Source organism: Primulina eburnea, chromosome 6 (genome assembly GCF_022965805.1).
Source record: "Primulina eburnea isolate SZY01 chromosome 6, ASM2296580v1, whole genome shotgun sequence".
NCBI classification, from domain to species: domain Eukaryota; kingdom Viridiplantae; phylum Streptophyta; class Magnoliopsida; order Lamiales; family Gesneriaceae; genus Primulina; species Primulina eburnea.
This window is the reverse complement of record NC_133106.1, coordinates 20,851,378-20,872,956: the sequence shown is the minus strand read 5'-3', so window position 1 is coordinate 20,872,956 and position 21,579 is coordinate 20,851,378. Positions and strand designations below refer to the sequence as shown.

At 34.0% G+C, this 21,579-nt stretch overlaps 1 protein-coding gene across 2 annotated transcripts; it reads left to right on the top strand.

Annotated features, from left to right (window-relative positions):
• Window positions 1-16,235: 16,235 nt before the first annotated feature.
• On the top strand, window positions 16,236-20,570 carry LOC140833859 (VAN3-binding protein-like). Of its 2 annotated transcripts, none has more exons than XM_073198335.1 (7): window positions 16,236-16,756; window positions 17,530-17,652; window positions 18,528-18,939; window positions 19,185-19,412; window positions 19,680-19,729; window positions 19,926-19,983; window positions 20,175-20,570. In XM_073198335.1, the coding sequence occupies exons 1-7, from the start codon at window positions 16,445-16,447 to the stop codon at window positions 20,390-20,392; spliced, it is 1,401 nt and encodes a 466-aa protein (XP_073054436.1). In that variant the 5' UTR covers window positions 16,236-16,444; the 3' UTR covers window positions 20,393-20,570. The 2 variants fall into 2 exon arrangements, with proteins under 2 accessions (XP_073054436.1, XP_073054435.1); XM_073198334.1 differs by having other exon boundaries at window positions 16,241-16,756; window positions 17,527-17,652.
• The last annotated feature ends 1,009 nt before the right edge of the window (window positions 20,571-21,579 follow it).

Below are 21,579 nucleotides of genomic sequence, written 5' to 3'. Positions count from 1 at the left end.
TAATCATAATATTAAAGGTTACATAATAGCCAAATAACAATTAATTATACATAATTTTGGCATAATATATTTAAATGTATAAAATACGAGGAAATAAATCACAATGTTTGACATATCTAAATAAATTTTACACATGCAAAATATCCATAATTTTGAGAATATAATATTTCAAAAAATTCGAAATTTAAAATATTGTAGCAACCAAAACTCTCATTGAAATTGAAAAAAAAAATATTTGCAAAAATCCCTAATTTCAAAAGATAAAAACTTGTGTAAAATAGTTTCACGGGTCGTATTTGTGAGACGGATTTTTTATTTGGATTATTCATGAAAAAATATTATTTTTTATGCTAAGAGTATTACTTTTTATTGTGAAATGGGTAGGGTTGACCCGTCTTACAAATTAAGATCAGACGGTCTTACATGAGACCACTCATTTCAAAATTGAACCTGAAGCCAAGTCTCAAATCCGATTGAGATCACCTCCATCTTCTCCGACGAAATCATTGGTCGTTGACCATCTCCTATGAACTGCCGACATCTTCTCACCCTTTGTCGCTCCATTGTCGCCATGAAGTTTGCCGGAAAATGAAGAATTTTACACGAAATCTCACGACGACGACGACCAATTCTTCAGATTCCGACCAATCGTGATATATGGTTGTATATTAGTGCCATCATGGCGGGATCATCTTGGACGGATTTTCTCCTCTATCGTCGTTGCTTAAATGGCCATAAATTGTACTCTTTATCGCCGAAAAACAATGGCCAAACTCGTGCAACAAAATTACGACTTTCAGGCCAATTTTTCGACTGTAAATTCTGGCTAGTGGTGTCAATATGGTCGACCCGACATGGCCTATCGGCCGGTGACTTCAACTACCTGATCCGGGTTCCGTACGATGACTAATGTTGTCAATTTCGAAGGCTAGGGTTTCTTGTCCAATTTTCGAAAATTTAATTTTCAGATCTTAATTTAATGCTTAATTTTTAATTTCAAATCATGTAAAAATCAATGATAGAAATATAAATTTCATAAACATAATTTTTCAAAAATTTTGCACAATTTAAAAATCTCAAAAATATTAAGGTGGAGACAAAATTTCTCAGACATCAACGGTTAGAAATACTAACATAATGGATGATTAAAATCTATCTATCTATCTATGCATAAACATAATTCGTAAAAATCGATATGTGAAAATATAAATAGAAACAATTCTAGCCTCTAGCAATTGATGTTCAATTTGTGACTGCAACTGACGAGATCTCACGAACATAAAAAACATAGATTTTCTAAATATTTTTGCAATTTATGAGAAGTGGATTTTTGAATAATTGTATAGATTTAGGAGCCATAAATGTCACTATTTGTATATGCACTATCTGCGCACCATAGAGAGAGTTTAAATTGACTGTGAATTATCTTAATGATATTTATTCATGATAAAATAAATCAAATATCAAAATATTTATTATCTTAACCTTAATAATATTTTTTATTTATCTTTTTAAAATATAAAATATGTTTCATATTTTTCTTAATCAAATATTCTGATCATGATTAAATTATATAAAATAATCTAAAATAAAACCTTACTATGTATTTTTTTTAGACAAAAATTTGTGTGAGACGGTCTCACGGGTCGTGTTTGTGAGACGGATCTCTTATTTGGGTTATCCACGAAAAAGTATTACTTTTTATGCTAAGAGTATCACTTTTTATTTTGAATATGGATAGGGTTGATCCGTCTCTCAGATTAAGATCCGTGAGACGGTCTCACATGAGACCCACTCTTTTTTTTAACCCATGCTTCGTACGACTAATTTTGGGAGACAAGTTTTTCTCCATGGTTCGCCGTCGACCAAAATTAGGACACAATCACAATTTATATACACTCAAAGTGAATGTACAAAATAATTATGTCTTCCACGAACCGATTGAATTCGAATCCATGTGGGGACAACTTCCGATTTCGTTAATTGATATAAATTTACACCAAAACATGAATATCTATAAATCTGAAAATGGGGTGAAAAAATGATCTTAGAACAATACCCCAAACATTAATTCATACAAAAGCACAATTTTTGTAATAAAAATTTAATAATTTTCTAAAGAAGACAAACCAACATCGTTGCCTGACTCTAAGCACGCCTTTTGTTTTGAACTTTTGGAGAGCAGAAAGGTCGAAACAACAGGTGGGGATCGATGATGACGAGCCTAAGAAACATCACCCACGCGTATATTAGCCTTCTGGAGTGTCTGGGAGGGAAGTCTCAGGCACCGCAGATGCGGAGCAGAGCGGAATTGGTTACTATACATGTGGTTTTAGAAGACAATATTTGCATTTATCCGAATTCATCAGTGGCGGTTCGAGAGATGAATCGCAAAGCTGAGGATTTTGGTCTCGGTGGTTCGGTTGTGATGGAGATTCAATCACTTGTTGGAAAACCTGACTTTTATTTTATTAAAGTATACGAGAAGTATACGAGAAGGAAGATGTTTCTCATCATTTAACTCGTAAAACTCTTACGTCAGAATCGAATTTGAAATGGATTAATGAAGATTGTGTTGATATACCATTTTCTTGTATCTAAAAAGCAGCGAGAGTTTTAAATTTTGTGTTTTGACAATCAAGATTCTCTTACACTTCGTATATTTTAAATAATTCGTAGAACATTCAGATTTGATGTATCTATGAATTTAAAAACGCTGAACACCAAAATAGTTTGATATTAGTGGAGTTGGTTATTCTTATAAATCTCTACTAATGATCTACTGGAATTAACCATCTTCGTCAATCTCCTGAATTAGGTACATGATCAGCAGCTGAATTATTCATATAGCATTACAAGAAAAGTGGGTTTCCGCGGCGTGCAATATGCGCCGCGGATACCTGGCACGCTGCGACGCACGCTGTAAAGTTGAAAGCCGTCTTAAGTTTGAAACTATTGGCAGCGTGCAGTTTACGCTGCGGTTGACTCTAATAACGGCGTGCGGAGTGTGCTATGGATAGTTATCTTTCGGCAGCGTGTGCCGCACGCTATGGTTAAAAGTTTCAACGTCGTGCAAAACATGCTGTTGATATATTGACCAATTGGCAGCGTGCAAGGCACGCCGTGCTTAAATGCATCCATGGCGTGCACAAAACATGCTGTTGATATGTTCACCAATGGGCAGAGTGCATTGCACGCTGCGATTAAAAGTATCCATGGCATGCGCAATATGCCGTTGATGATTTATTGGCAGCATGCAACAATATGCTGTTGATGATTCATTGGCAGCGGGTATTGCACGATGTGGTTAAAAGTAACCATGGCATGCGCAATATGCTGTTGATAAGGCGCAATGCAAGCTGTAATTGATATATTATTGTATGCTGGCGATTTGGTTTATCAGCAACGTGCAGCACATTAACGTTATTTATATTATTATGAACCAAATTTTTAAAAATAATATCGAAACTCAAAAGATTTATCACACAACATCCAACTAATCACTGGAATTAAAACAAAATAATAAGATAATATAAAAACTAAGTAATTAATGTCAATTCTCTTTTATCCAATAAGACAAAAAACTTGATAAAGTAAACAAAATACTCAGTAATATGATGATTTGATACAATACCGTCTCTAACCCTAGAACCAATATAAGATCTGTATCAGTTACACAAAACGATAAATTTAGAAAACCATGCTATTGTGCTTCCAACTGCATCATCCAGAAAAATCATTTCAGAATTCGGTCGAATTAAGTCTACCTGCTCAACAAGAACTCTATCAACCCAAACTTTCCAACAAGATCTACCAAGAGGAACGTGATGCACTTTTACAGTTGGATCTGTGGAAGCAATTCAACCTTCAGCAACAACTCCATCACCACACCAATGAAGGTCGAAATAATTTACTCGATGTTGATTATATTCGGATCCAATTACCTGCGTCTCAGCTTCGGTGTGAATGAAAACAAGAGATGCCTATCTGTTTTCGGTGAATATGCAATATTCACCACCTCTTTCGCTCATAAATTGCATGAGATTCCAAAGAACAAATAATCAGTCATGAGCATCAACATTCCCAAATAATCAGATTCTAATGAAACTTGCCATGTTCAAAAGGAGACTAAAGAAGTGACACATAAGAACGAAGCTATGAAAAAGAACATAAAATCAATAAACAAAAACATAACTAACTCTCAGTTTGCTTCAGGAATTAGGGGGCGTGGTGATGTACAAAAGAAACCCCATAAATCAATCAAGCTAGAATCAGCTAGAGGGAAGAACAAGTTGAAAAAACACGGAAAGAAAGCTACGGAAGAAGGTGACATTGATTCCTACAATATTAAACAAAAGTTTTCATGATTGGGCTGTTCTATGAAATATTTTTTTCTTGTGGCAGATCATGTCAACTCTCCACCCAATTACTCTTTTATGTCCTCTGAACTCTTATATGCAAATTCACTCAACTTGGTTCGATAAAAAAGCGATAATCCGCAAAGGATCAAATCATTAATCAAATTCAATCAGAAAAATATGACCACTATAATCCTAAAATACAGAATACCATCAGAATCACATTAATACACAAGCCAATCGCAAAACCCAGTCCAAAAATCACACAAAAGTTGGAACGAGAAACAATCTTACACACAAATACAACCAACAGAAGAGAAATTGAGACAGATTTTAAGAACCCATACCAGGAAGAGCTCGAGAAGAATGTGCTGATGTATAAAAGAGAGATACGAGTGAAGTTGTTAAGTGCAGAGTCAATGGCAAGTACTGAGAGAAGTTGTTGAGTGCAGAGTCACGACGATTACAAAATCAGAAAATACACCCGTATTACAAGCACACCCATGAACAAGCACACCCGTATTACATAAACAAGCACTCCTGCAGGGACGAAGATTGAGGATTTGGTGAAGAACGATGGGAAAAAGAGAAAAAGATTGAATCTGCAGGAACGATGGGGAAAATAAAGGAAGATGAGGGTTTTGATCGGAAAAAAAAGAGAGGCGCGATTATTTGGGGATTTGGCGCCTTCTCAATTGTAAAGTAGTAATTTTATTGCTAATACTCACAGCATGCATTGTGCGCCGTAGATACTATTATTTACAGCGTACCAAATGCACGCCGTTGAAACAAAAGGCTTTAACAGCATATTTTCCGGTACGTCGTTGATAAATGTATTTACGGCGTTTTTTTCTGCACGTCGTGGTTAATGTAAGGTGCAACCACATTAACGGCGTGCATTTTAAAGCACGCCTTTAAAAATTACATTAATGACATGCTTTGAATGCACACCGTTAATGTCGTGCCGCAAAAAACCAGTTTTCTTGTAGTGTAGATCACACTATGTAATGCCCAAGAATTTGATTAACGTAATCTGAGATGATTTATTGATGATGAACGAATATGAGTATAGTTAGACCACTCCGGAACCAAATTGGTTAAAGCATATGAGTTATGTAATGTTTGGGCAGAACCGGTGGCGCCCGAGCGGTAGAAAAAGACCGCCCGAGCGCCAATGTTCAACCAAGAAGAGTCTCGGGCAGAAGAGGTGGCGCCCGAGCGGTAGAATAGTACCGCTCGAGCGCCAATGGAGGAGCATCCGGACAGAGAGCCTCGCGCCCGGGCGGCAGATTGTTACCGCCCGAGCGCCGAGCTCGCGCCCGAGCGGTATTTTCTTATCGCTCGAGCGCGAGGCGTGTCGCGTGAAGGAAGTGCCACTCGGCGTTTTGCATGTACGTTAGTGTATATATATATATATATATATATATATATATATATATATATATATATATAAACATGCACGAATTCTCTCAGAATGAAAAGAGAGAAATTCAGAGAAAGGGCCGAGGAAGGGATTGCACAATCCTTACGCCTTTTGCGAGAAATCCGTCCGTCTGATTTTGAATCCGACTGCGGTAATGTGTTCCTATCGACGTAGGCTACAACTGGACGTAAGTTTTGCTACGTTTTGATATGTTTTGAAAATATGGTATTGTCAGAATCTGATATGATTCATATATGATGTTCTTGGCATGTTAGACATCGTATAATCGAAACCGGACTGAGGAACAAATACCATATGAAATTGTTATGATTTTTAGAGTTGAGTTGATTGAGAATTGATATCAGAATTAAGTTGTTAGTGACTATGGGATGTTGGAATTGATATCTGACTGATATGATATGGCTGGGTATATTGAGATTATACCGTTATGCCGTCCATATTGAATTAGATTGAGTATTGTGCAAAACAGATTTAATTGGAGTAATGTATTGATATTATACTCCTCGATATTGTCATGTCAGATTGAGTATTGACAGGCTTTGAGTTCGAGACTTCGACAGAGTCAGAATAACAGGAAGAAAGGTATAAATTAATGTTGTGTTGGGATTGCACAACTCGAGTAAGGTTTGACTCGAGTCTCCCTAAATCACATACTTAGTTATTACATTGATATTTGTAATTGTTGAGATTGATGTTTGTAGTCTATTGATTTATAGCAACTGCATGTATTGACTGCTGAATTGTTTAGTCATTGGCTGAGTTGCCTAGTCACCGACTGATTCGTCTAGCTATCGGCTGTTTCGCCTAGCTATTGGCTGATTCGCTTATTTATTGACTGATTCGTCTATATATTGACTAATTCGTCTATCTATTGACTGATTCGTCTAGCTATCGGCTGTTTCGCCTAGCTATTGGCTGATTCGCTTATTTATTGACTGATTCGTCTATATATTGACTGATTCGTCTATCTATTGACTGATTCGTCTAGCTATCGGCTGTTTCGCCTAGCTATTGGCTGATTCGCTTAAATCTTGACTGAGTCGTCAATTCTGTGGCTGTTTCGCCCAGACATCGGGATCCCTAGGTTAGAGTTGAGTCGAGTCTGAGACGACGCGTTGTTTGAGTCTGAGTGTGATTCATTATTTGTTATTGATTTATGTTTCTGATTTGATACATGTTATGAATGTTAATTATATGCTTTTATATATGTTTTTATATGATTGCATGTTTACATTGTTTATACTGGGATATTTATATCTCACCGGAGTTATCCGGCTGTTGTCTTGTTTTGTATGTGTGCATGACAACAGGTGGGGCTGGATCAGGGTCAAGAAGAGGATGAGAGAAGACGAGTTTAGCGTGGTGATTCCGGACTTGGTTTAGAGATAGGGTTAGACACTTGATATTAGTTGTTAAACCCTAGCTGAATAAATGTATGTTGTACAGGACTTGTACTTTTATACTGAGATGTATGTTCATGTTTAATATGTAATTTGAGTAAACTACATTACGTTTCCGCTTTGTATTAAAAAAAAAAAAAATTTAGACCCTGTTTTATAATTGATTAATTAGTCCCAAACATGATTAAGAACTTGATTAGCGTCCGGGTCCCCACACACTATATATTTGAATAAAATTTGTGTCGAGAGTTGATCGTTGAAATATCAAAAATCCAAGTATAGTTATGTGGAGGAGCAGCGTGTGCTTCCAATAAAGAGGTGGTCGATTTCATTGTGTGGAGGCGAGAGAGAAAAAAAATTTTTGGAAAAAAACTTGTGTGTAAAAGTTATGTGTGTAATTCAACTATTGATCACACATATATTAAAAGGCTCATCCTGATCTGATAAGAGCTCTCATTTTATCATTATATTATTTTTCATTATTCAAAAACTCTCGTATTGATTACATATATATTTATTTATGCTTAAATTAAATAACTTTTATTTAATTACTCAATTAATTATTAATTAAATAATATATCCTATACCTTTCTAGAATGTTACATGGGAATCTTGCACTTAGCGGTCACTACTTCTAATTTTCTATTTAATAAGTATATTATAAATTTACTAAATAAATAATTGTGAACTTATTATAATCACGATAGAGAATCAAACAGCACAGATGTATCGATGGTACAAATCTCGTTCACATAATGAAAATTAAAATTTCGTAAGATAATTTTCCACTGATCTATTTTTGCAGCTTCCAGTTTTGTGAACTCATTCACTAAACGATCAGTTCTACACTTCTCACTTAACTAGCATTTAATCTAAATTCCACAACTTCTATTACATAGATTCAACTTAAAAACTTCTTTAGAAGCGATCTGTTTTATCTCTATCAAACTATAGTTGCCAAATTCAAAATTTGACTAACTCAACTAGAACACATAATCTAATATTTGTGTGACCCTCAATGATTCAGGGATACAACCGAAAGGTTTTCCTATTATTGATTCCTAAATGTAGTGTTTCTTCTCTTATACTGTTTATTGGTACTGATGAAGTAGGGTGGTAAAGAGAATAATATTCTCCTTTGAGAATAAAAAAAAATGGAAAGTGTTCCATTGTAACATGAAAACGTGACTAAATTGGTTTTAATTAGAGTGGAAGAAGGGGGATTCTCGAATGGAGAAATGATTTCGAAAGAATTGGGTGATAGGTGTGCATTTTACCAAAAGTTTCTAATCTGCCCTTGTGATATTGCTCATCATCATTTAGCTATTGCATTTTTTTTCTTTGTTCACAAATAAATCAACTAATTAAACTCATGTTTCAATCAAACTTTTCCATGCCATAATCGTTCGGGTCTTATGAGTAACCATGGTACAAATCGAATCATAAATGTAGAAATATAAAAATACGAGCCCGCTCTCCATTGAAAGAAATGAGATCATCGCGGATAACACATTCTAAAATTAGCCAAATTTGGTTCGATGCAAAGTGAAAAACCTTACCAGGGCGTGACATTCCGCGATGAAAATGAAGAAAATTGCCCGAACCTTTGCTATTTTATTTGAGTTTATGTCTAATGCGAATAATATTCTACGAATAGCAACAACTTCATGTGATTCAGAAATACATTTGTTCTCATTTAGGTTTACCCTAATTAGGCACATTCTTTCCATCAATCATTTGATCAAGAACATCAGAACTCAAGTCTGATTATACCCATCATATCATTGTAAGAGCATCTAGTAGCATCGCCCTATGATCCCCTATGTATCACTGATAAGGCCTGCAAGAATCTTAAGTTATAGCTTACGTACAATATAGTCCTTTCAACTCATATATCCCAATTGAATCTGCAACCATTGGTATATAAAGAGATAGAAACAAATTCGATAACGATGTGATATATATTTGAGTAATAATAATGACATGATATGTGCAACTGAGGAAACCCTCTTTCCAAAATGCACATGTCCTACTATGGATGAGGATTTTTTGTACTATTAAATAATCAGATCACATAAAATATCTTCACTAGTGGGTGAGCGACGAATCACCAAATATAATGCATTTATTACTACGTATTTTGAAACAATACCCTATCTCGCCACCTAATGAACCTCAATGGATTCGTTAAACAAATCAAAGTGCATGCTAGTACAAAGAGGATCTACATTGTCTCGGGTCAAAAGGACTAATGGTGTACAATAACATTATATATACAGCTATTGAGTTTCATGATCTTACATTGAGAGTCAGACCTCATGATGCTTATTTTATATTCAAGAACTTTATATATATAGCTTGTAGTAGTATACAAATAAAAGTAAATGTCATAATTGGATAAATCGTAAAATATTATTAAAATAAAGATTTTTTTTCATAAGAGTCAATAAAACTCAGATCACAAGTTGTCTCGTTGAGCACGTACTGTAACAATCTTCCACTTATCCTATAGCCAACTAACTATATATCTCAAACCTATTACTTCACGATATTTCTCAAAAAATAGTCCTGTCAAGGGCTTCTTCAGTGGATCAACAACGTCGTCTGCATATACGTACAATTTTCTTTACTAATATGCATTTTGTACAATAAATTAACTTTATTGCCAATCGTTACTTGCTAAGGATATAGAAAGTAAGCATCCTCGTATTTCTCCGACTTGTTGTTTATCACTCTAAGAAAAAGAGTTGAGTAGGATTCCGAATGTGTTTTTGTTTCGAACGGAGATTTTCACTGTTTTTCGTTGGAATAATGACAATCTTCCTCCTAATAATCGAAAATTAAACATAATTTAATTATAGATTTTGTATAAATTCTCCAATGAACAATTTAGATAACAAATATGTTTGCTTCAAGAAAATAGGAACGAGAACGAAATCATCATAATGAATTTTGCCATGAAGATGTATATATAATAATCGAAATAATATTTTAGAAAGGCTATGGACTTTCAGGATAGACATCATGTACTTTTAGAATAGACATCATTTCATTAATGAACACTTTTTCATATGCACAATTGCACTAATTCATAAAACTTTTTTAATAAATTAATTTAATAAATAATAATAATAATAATTACAAATCCGATGCACCACTAAATAAAAAAAAAAACTTGTGTGAGAATATCTCATGAGTCGTATTTTGTGAGACATATATCTTATTTGGGTCATCTATGAAAAAATATTATATTTTATGCTAAGATTATTATTTTTTATTGTGAATATCCGTAGGGTTAATCCGTCTCGCAGATAAAGATTCGTTATATTCAAAGTTTGGAGATTTCCGTGGACATGAGCCGCCATCAATCAAATAAAAATTATTTGATGCACATCTTCTAAGAAACCTTTCAATTATTTTATTCTCTTTCAATGTGAGATAAACAAAATATCACTAACTATATCCAACATTAAGTGATAAGTATTTTGGAAAAATAAGATTTATATAAAAATATTAGATATATTTGGATCAATGTATTTGATTTGGAAAAATATATTTGATTTGGAAATTTAAATTTCGAAAAAAACACTCATCTTTGGTCTATTCAACCTATCGCATTTTACTATTGAAATTGCATCACTTTATTTTTTGTGAATCCAATCATGTTAAAAAATTTAAAATCAATGGATTTAAAATCCACGACCTTATTTAATTTCATAAGTCTTGGAAACCGGCCGCCGATTCAGTGACAAAACATAAAACACTGGAAAAAAATTAATTTAACTTTTAATTTTAAAAAAAATCATATTTTTTTATGCTTTATATAGTAACATAAAATCAAACTTTTTTTGAATCGAAATTTATTCTTCAGGCTTCGCACTAGACACATATTCTTTTAGATTTTTTTTAAAGAAATGATGTAAATAATTATGATCCACGTATGTTAAACAATAGACAATATACATATACAATATAGTATTTTTTAGTACAGCATTAATTACACCATAGAATAAATTATATGAAAACGATAATAGAATAGAGTAGGAAACATTTGATTTAATTTCCAGCTTTGATAAAAATGAATAATTGAGATATAATTAAATTGGAGTACCGACGGATGGTCGAGTCGGATTGGGTCGGGTCCATGTGCATATGCTCAGGGGCGGATTTAGTGTAGGGCGAGGGGGGGCCACGGCCCCCCCAAAAAATTTTAAAAAAAATTTTTAGCGACGGTTATTGAGAAAACCGTCGCCATATAGCGACGGTTTGTGATAAAACCGTCGCAAAATAAACTAAGCGGCCCCCCAAAATATTCAAAAAAAATTTTTTAGCGACGGTTGTTACTAAAACCGTCGCAAAATCCGCGACGGTTTATTAAAACCGTCGCTATATAGCGACGGTTGTCAAGAAATCCGTCGCAAAATACGCCCAGTGGCCCCCCCAGTTTCGGAATCCTAGATCCGCCCCTGCATATGCTCGTACTTCCATGGATGGGTGGTCTCTTCTCTATTTAATCACATTAAAATATGCACTGTTTCTTTATATAATTTTTTTTTTATGTAAGCGGATTTCAAGGATTAGTTTTGTGAGATAAATATTCTATTTAAGTTATCTATAATAAATATTATTTTTTATGCAAAAAATATAACTTGTTATTGTAAGTATAACTGTATAAGTAGATTTGATCTATCTTATAAATAAAAATTCGTAAAATTATTTTATAAGAAACTTACTCTGATATATCATATGTACCTTCATTTTAATTTTTTTGAAGATTAGATTTAGACTTTTGATTTTTTTTGGGTGCGTCCACAATACCCAATACCCAACACCATATATCTATATTTTATTTTTGTGTTTTAGTTTCTGTTGCATAGAATATTGAATGATAAAGTAAAATAAACTTTCGTAAAATTAGTGAATTGAATGGTGAAGAAAACATATTAGACCAAAAATTAAAGTAAACAAAAACGAGGTATATACGAAGTACAGTGTTCTTAAAACAGATTAGTCCCCTTTTGTATGTGCTTCGAGGATCGTCTTGGACGTTTGTTTCTCAGGATACAACGGAACAACCAGCAGTGACTTAGCACGAGGCACTAATACGACGAATTGAAAACGTACATTTACTTTATCACCGAAATTTAACGGAGGTCAAATAGAAAGCTAATAATTTGAAATGTAAGAGAATGCTTGATAGAGATAAGATGTTCTTGCATGTGAAACGAGGAAATGAACACACTATTTATAAGCCTCAAAACGCACACCAAGAGTCATGCAAGAATGTGGAGAGCCAAAAGACACTATCAAATTCATCAGATATAATTTTTATTCAAACTCTAAATTTGATTCAAATTTTCAACAATCCCTCGCATGAATGAAAATTGATACAAATCTTGGTGACAAAGTTCTACAGTTGAATCCTGCATATGATTGGTAGGTGTTATCCTTTAAACATTCCCTTATGAAATATATTTTCTTTACTAGCTGATCAGTAGACATGATGTCCTTGAACTGTTCTGCCGTTTAGGTAAATTAAGATATACTTCACACAAGGCTCTCTCTGATACTATTCAGTTATCATTATCATGTTCGTTTTGGCCATGAACACACGCTTGGTTCTGCGAGAGGGTCTAGAATTGAGCTTAACAATTCCTTCGAAGCGGCCCCACTTCTATCTCACATAAGTGATTCTATATTCTTCTCATCAGAATCATTAAAATCTGTAAGTTATTCCCAACATCCACTATTTCACAATAGGAATAGACTAGGGATAACCCCCACAGTGATATACCAAATCAGTGCGATTAGGTTGTCCCATTAAACCTAGTTCTTGGGATCTCCAGTCAACGTAGGTTGAGTTTTTATTCGCATCAATTTATTCTATAGGCTTGAGCCACATTAGCTTGACGATTTCGCAACTAACTCTCTGTTTAATCTCTTGGTTAGCGGATCCGCTTCATTATCCTTTGACTTTACATAGTCAACAGAGATAACTCCAGTTGAGAATAGTTGTCTAATGGTATTGTGTCTACAATGTATGCCTAGACTTACTATTATACATATTATTTTGTGCTCTTCCAATCGCAGATTGGCTATCACAATTTATGCATATAGCCCGCACAAGTTTTTTCTCATCTTAGAACATCTTCTAAGAATTGACGGAGCCATTCAGCCTCTTCTGCACATTTGTCAATAGCTATAAACTCAGATTCCATCGTGGATCTGACTATTACATTCTGTTTAGAAGATTTTCATGCAATTGTTGTACCTCCTAAAGTGAATATAAATCCACTTGTAGATTTTGAGTTTTCATATCAGATATCTAATTAGCATCATTGTACCCTGCAATAACAACGAGATATCTTGTATAATACAGTCCAAGGTCTCGAGTGTACCTTAAGTACCTTAAAAATATGATAATTGCTTTCTAGTGTTCAACTCCTGGGTTACTCGTGAATCTACTCAATTTGCTTACTGCATAAGCTAATTATGGTCTTGTACAACTCATTAAGTACATCAGAGTTCCAATAACTCGAGAGTATTCTAATTGAGATATACTCTCACCTCGATTCTTTCATAGATTCTGACTGTTATCTATCGGGGTTCTAGCCAATGCAGAGTCATCTTTATTGAATTTTTCAAGTATTTTGTCCATATAATGTGAGTGACTTAGAACTATGCCTTCAGATGTTCTATGAATTTTAATTATAAGAATTACATCGACTAAGCCCAAATCTTTCATGTCAAATATTGAGTTTTATAACTTCTTGGTGGATTTAATTATCTTATCATTACTACCAAAGACGAGTATGTCATCTACGTAAATACATAAAATGACATATCCATCTTCAGTATTCTTTATGTATACACATTTGTCACATTCACTGAATTTAAATCAACTTTCTATCATGCTTTATCAAATTTTTCGTGATATTGCTTTGGTGTTTGTTTTAAGCCATACAGATACTTCACCTGTTTACAAACCTTATTTTCTTGTCCAGTCGCAGAAAATCTCACAGGTTGTTCCATGTAAATTTCCTCTTCTAAATCTCCATTTAGAAAAGCTATCTTTACGTCTATTTGATGTACTTCAAGATTTCGCAAGGCAAAAACCGTAAGTATCACACAAATAGAGGTTATTCCTGATACATGAGAATATGTTTCGAAGTAATCAAGCCTTTCACATTGATGGTAACCTTTAATTACCAATCTGACTTTATATTTATCTATGGTTCTATCTGATTTCATTTTCCGTTTGAAAATCTATTTACAGTCTAGTGGTTTGCTTCCCGGAGGAAGATTCACTGATTATCATGTATGGTTTTGTAAAATGGATTTCATTTCGGAATTCATAACCTCTTTCCACAGAGGTCTCTCAGATGAACTCACTGTTTCCTTGAAGCTTTTCGGTTCGCTTTCCATCATGAAAGTGATGAAATCCGGACCAAATGATTTATCATTCCTAGCTCTTTTTCTATGTCTAGATTCAATATCTTGGTTAAGCTCTTGTTCTTTTTCAATCGTCTCATATAATATTTTGGATGAACTTGGTTTGTCCTTAGATTTTCAGGGAAACATGTGTTCAAAGAACGAAGCATTTCTTGATTCTATTATCGTATTCTTGTGAATATCAGGTATTTGAGATTCATGTACAAGAAAATGATACGCGCTAGTGTTTTGACCATATCCAATGAAAATGCAATCAACAGTTTTTGGTCTTATCTTTGCTTTATTTGGAGTGGGTACAACTACCTTGGCAAGACACCCCCACACTCGTAATTTATCTTACTTCTTTCGGGGCACCTTATTAAAAATAATTTGCTGTTAGAATAGCATTCCCTCACATGTTCTGAGGTAAACCAAAAATTAATAACAATGCATTCATCATTTCTTCCAATGTGTGATTCTTTCTCTCTGCAATGCCATTTTACTGAGCTGAGTAAGGTGCGGTTCTTTCGTGTTTGATCTCATGTTGAGCACAAAACTCAACAAATGGTGATTCATATTCACCACCACGATCACTTCTTAACACTTTAATTTTCTTGTTAAGTTGGTTTTTAACTTCACTTTTGTAGTTGACAAATTTTTCAATTGCTTCATCCTTAATTTTAAGAAGATACATATAACAAAATTTTGTGTTATCGTCAACGAAAGTAATAAAGTATTTATTTCCACTACGTGTTTGCACACCCTTTAAATGACATACATAACTATGAATTAGATCAAGTGGTTCATTATTTTTTTCAATTGTTCGAAAAGATGATCTTGTTAGTTTTGCCTCAACACAAATTTCGCATTTATGTTGTTTATCAATTTGGAATGCATGAATGTTTTTCATGTTAATTAGCCTACGAATTGTATCATAATTAACATGTTCAACTCTACCATGTCACAAACATGAAAACTCAAGCAAGTAAACAAATGTATTAATTTTATTAATTACATGCTTAATAGCCATTACATTGAGCTTGAACAAACCATTGCTAACATAGCCTTTGCCTACAAACATTCCACTTTTTGACAAACCAACTTTATTTGACCCAAAGACAATGTGAAAACCATGTTTATTAAAATCCATTTAACAATAGATCTCTTATTGCTGTTATTTGATGTGTATTAAGTAAACAATCGAGTTAATACATTAAATACGAGGTATTGTATTCGAAGAATACGAAAAAAAAACAACTTCCAACTAATGTCATGAAAAACTCATGGCGATACAAGACTCAAAATTGAGATAATCTATAGTCGTTATAATTATATTGAAAAAATTTCATATCATATACCGATATTATTTGGAATAATTTTGTTATAATTAAATATCGAATTTAAAAACTTGTAAAAAATTTAAAATTTGATGTTAGATTAAATTGTTAAATTTGGACTCTTGGGTTTATTAGATCAAAATAAATATGACTTCATTTTTATATTTTTATAATCGATTGATAGAAATTGGATAAAGCATTTAAAAAAAATGAAGGAATTATACAATGGAACCCCACATAGGTGAGACAAAGTGAAAATAATCCCCTGTTTTTTACGCTCCTCTCTCTGCCAATATAATGCCTTCAGTAGACAACACTGACACATTCTCTCTCACCTCAAACTGTTCTTTTTCTTTGTAATATAATATATACACACACATATATACATATACTGCACAAGTTCTTGAAATATTGCTGCTACTCTACTACCTGAAATCTACAGTTCAATATTTTGCTGCTAGTTCTCCATTTCTTATGGAGAGGGCTCAGCTTCAGCCGATGTTTAGGCCACCAGAAACTCCGATGGAGCCAATGGAGTTTCTGTCACGTTCTTGGAGTGTTTCGGCCTTTGAAGTTACTAAAGTTTTAGCTCCACCACTACCTATGCTTCCGCCGAGGAGTAACCACGTCAAAAACGCCGTAATAAGGGGTGGAGGCGGTGAGACTATACATGAAGATGTACCCGATGACTTGGAGGCTGCTTCGGCCACTGTTTCCGGGAACCCTTTCTACTTTGCTTCTTCCGAGACCTCTCAGCTTGTTATGGAGCGTATCATGTCTCATTCTGTAAGTGAAGGCTCGATATTGCTTGTGAGATCAAGAAGCTATTTTTATGCGCAAAATGAGTGTTTCTTTTTTGTGCTGTGTTTGAACTTTGACACCACACTAGTTTGATTTTACACGCGCTTTGTTTTTTTTGTCTCTCCAAGTGCGTTTATGGAGTTGAACTATCTTGAATTTGACTTGTTCCACTGGTGCCAAAAAATTTAATTCCTTTTTGTCTATATTCTATTCGGGTGTTTGTCAGCGGGTCTGTGTCCGCTTGTGAATTTTTTTAATTATTTCGTCTAAAATCAGCAGTCCTGTGTTTCTTGGTTTTTGACAAGGGGATTATTGCAATTTTCTGGTCCTGTATTGGTTTTTTTTTTCTTTTGTTGATTTTGAGAATTAAGGTTACCAAAATTACCATCAAATATGTTGATTCTTGCTGTTTTGTTTGCGTTCTTATGTTTTTGTGTTTTGTTTGGTTGGACTGTATTGTTCTCCAAGGTTGTCAAATAAAGAAGCATTCATTTTAGGTGTAATTGTATATGTGAAAACAGAGAGTTTCTTGGAACTTTAAGCTATTTCGAGTGCATTTAATAAGTAGACTTGTTTCCTTGGGGAAGATAGATCAAATCAAAATCAAACATAAAACAATCCCTGGATTTTCAATTTTTCACGATTCACCCTCTCTCCTTGAATCCCATTTCTTATTATCTAGCACTAGGACTAGACTACTAGTGTGATAATCGAACTTGTTGTTCTTTGACACGATGTGTGTACAACATGTGCAGCAGGATGTATCCCCACGTACTTCAGGAAGGCTATCACACAGCAGCGGCCCTCTCAATGGAGGCCAGAGCTGCGTCTCTCTCACTGACAGCCCCCCTACTTCCCCCTCTGAAATCGATGACCCAAAGGTTTTACTTTTATCATTGTTTAGTTTCTTCATATTTTTCTTGTTAGCTGCTTGAATGTAACCTTCCTTTGCTTTTTATTTACTCGTCTTACTTTAGTTTCACTCTTTCCTGTTGTTGGAATTTGGGAAGTTTGTTTAATTTTTTCTTGGGATTTTGTACTCTGTTTCGGTGACAACGCACACACATGTACAGAAAGAGCGTATTTCAGCTTTCTCTTTGCCCAAAAACGTACTCGGAATGCGTCAAAAGATTACTACGTGACTACGTCGACGCCTTTCCTTATTCTACTCATCAAAATTTATACTTCTTTCAGTATATTTTGTTTCTGGGAATTTGAGACTTAAACTCGGATTAATTGCGGAATCATACCATGATATATACAAATATATGCATCTTTTTCCAAGAAATATTATGTGGGTACCAAGATATGGAACTTTGTCATTTTCAGATGAAGATAAATGAAAAAAGTAAAAATATGTATAATTTGTACATGGTCCATGAAGTGATGGGGTGGCCATCCTACCATCTCAACCTCTTGGGTACAAGAATAATGACAAAGTTATGGTACAGTAATGTCAATCTTCTTCATGATCATGAATTGGAATGATTTATTTATGAAATTTATCCTATTATTATTTAGCACCAAAGGTGTTTACGAAATTAATGATGAAGGGACCACAATATTAGTTTGTGGTTCATGTTGGTTTGAGAAGAGGGACCAAATTTATGACAAGAAAAATGGTCCAGCTGTTATGGGATGTGTCCTAATGGTTTTATTAATTGGATCTAATTAAATTTTGGTATGTTTGATTAAGACCTTGTACAACGAAAGCTTCTATTTTTCCAATGCTGACGTGGATTTGACGTACATGTAGAATTCACAATGGAGCATTCCGTTGAGCAACCAGTACAAGGGTTGCGCCGCTAGTGGAACTGGTGGAGGAAAAACATTGGGGCGATGGTTGAAAGACCGAAGAGAGAAAAAGAAAGAGGAGGCAAGGGTGCAAAACGCGCAGCTACATGCTACCATTTCGGTTGCAGGGGTTGCTGCTGCTATAGCTGCGATTGCTGCGGCCACTGCTGTGTCGTCCCGTGCTGGGAAAGATGAACAGATGGCGAAAACCGACATGGCTGTTGCATCTGCCGCCACGTTGGTGGCTGCACAATGTGTTGAAGCAGCTGAGCTGATGGGAGCCGAGCGGGAACGCTTGGCTTCAGTCGTGAGCTCAGCTGTTAATGTTCGTTCAGCTGGTGATATAATGACCTTGACAGCTGCTGCAGCTACAGGTAACTAACATACTTTCATATTTCTTTGTAAAATTATGGGAAAGTTTGGAACTATAAGAACTTATGTTTGCAAAAAATAAAATAAAAATTATTGAGCACTGATCCGATCCTTTAGGAGCATGATTTCTGGTTGGCTTCTTGATTCTGAATTCTTGGATTAAAAAGTTTCATGCGTTTTCAGGCGACAATTCTTATGTCTAATCTAAAGTCACCACCTTTATGTTGATTTGCTATTGATTTTGAAGCACTACGTGGTGCTGCCACATTGAAGGCAAGAGCGATGAAGGAGGTGTGGAACATCGCATCTGTGATCCCTGTGGACAAGGGAATGAGAGTTATAAATGGTGGGAGCGATAACGGAAGTTCAAATGAGAGTTTTAGTGGGGAACTTGTTCCAGGAGAAAATTTTCTTGGAATCTGCAGTAGAGAATTGCTAGCCAAAGGTTGTGAACTTCTGAAAAGAACGCGCAAGGGTAACTTTCTATTCTCTAAGATAAGTTTGTAAGTTAATCCGTATTTGCTAAAAAAATTCTATGATTAGCAAAGCAAAATAAATATGAATTGATCAGGTTTAATTGCCAAAAACTTATTATTCTCCAATAGTTTTTGTTCCTCATATATTTTGTGTAGAGCAGATCCAGTGCAAACTGGTAACCATTTTAGCCCCTTCCAATAAAAAGGGTTTCGACTACATTTCAGATTTTGCTAGATGACAGTTCTATTTCCTTTGCTATTTGCAGGTGATCTTCATTGGAAAATAGTATCTGTATACATAAACAGAATGGGACAGGTAATCTTTTGTTCTGTTGTGATCGACCCATCGATCCTACTTTTGAGTCACTTCGGATATCAGATCACGCTTTACACTGTATGGATATCATGGAAACTTCTTTCAAGCACAGAAGAGTTAAAGTGTTTACATTGTATCTGCTTTTTTACACTTTGATCTTTTGATCCATAATCAAAATATCTTTCAAATTTGGCAGGTGATGCTCAAGATGAAGAGTAGACATGTTGTTGGGACCATCACTAAAAAGAAAAAGAGTGAGTTTATGTTTCTTTATTTGTTATCTACAATTTTATATTCTTGCTTTTGTCTTTTCAGTGATAATGAGATCATAATCTTAGGATGTGGGGCTTTTTTATATGTTGGGATTTGAGAAAGTAGAGTGTGAGATCTCAGTGGAAATTTAAAAATAAAAAGTTGCAATCTTTGTCATCTTTTGGAATTTCAGATATAGTCTTGGAGGTGTTGAAAGACATCCCGCCATGGGCCGGTCGCCATCTTCTGGAAGGCTGCGAGCACCGGAGATATTTCGCGTTGAAGACAGTTGCGCGAGGAGTAGTCGAGTTCGAGTGTAGGAATCAAAGAGAATATGATATGTGGACTCAAGGGGTTTCAAGATTACTCACAATTGCAGCAGCAGATAAGAACATTAGACACAAGATCTGAAACTCGATCAAATGGATTTAGTCTATCCTTATACAAGCATATTTCTCTATCCTTTTGCGCTGTGGACTAACAATATATCCTGGGTGGTTTTTTTTTTTTTTTTATTCACCTCGTGTTTTCGTTGTAAAAATGGGAATTTAAGATTGGTTAATGAAATGCAGTCTTTTTTACTTGGTCATTTTGGGTTTGTGTATATTTTCAAGGAAAATGCTAGAAAAACAACGTGAATAAAGTCTTTCTATGCTGTGGGAAAGAAGAATTGTAGATTGGATTTTGTGCTGGGGTTTGTTTGGTCAAAAAGGAGAAGAGGGCCTTTTTTTTTTCCAGAATTATATATATATATATAAACTAGGAATGTACACGTGCGATGCACGTAGGTGACTAATAATGAAAAATATAATCACGAGAATTAGATAATGTTTAAAGTCGTTTGAATAACATAATGTTTATAAGTATTTATCAATCTAAATATATCAAAACACAATACATAAAAATACAGCATGACAATAAATCATATATATTCACTTATTTATATGACATTTGTCAATCCACGACATAATACAGCTCTCTTAAATGATAAATCATCACAAATATTTTTCTTTCAAAATGAAAAAAACAATAAAAATAAAATTAACAGAATAATGAATTTTATAAAATCAAAACTAAAATTTACTTAAACAGAGTACACATAGACAAATATCAAATAAAATTCTCTTATTTTACTAAATATCATAATGATGTTAAAATAAAATTGTTATTAAGATAAATATCACTTTTGTTTTTGTTTACTTTTAACACATTGCGGATTTTATTTAATTTCTATGTTTTTTTAGAATACATATTATAGATAATTAATTTTATATCAGAATCAATCATTTATAAATTAATATTGGTGATTAATAATTTAAGAGAAATAACATTTTAACATAATACCACTCAAATAAATATATATAGTAAAAAAACATATATAAATAAAATAATATGTAATACTCAGTTAAAAAATTTTATATGTAAAATTGTAATATATAACAAATGATAATAAACTATCAATATAATTCATATTTATTATAAGGATTATATTGAATATTTTTTTTTAAAGATTATATCATAAATTTAGTTTAAAATTTAGAGAAAAAAAGAAGAATGTGTATTAATGTCCAAATATATCTAAAATGGACAATGAATCA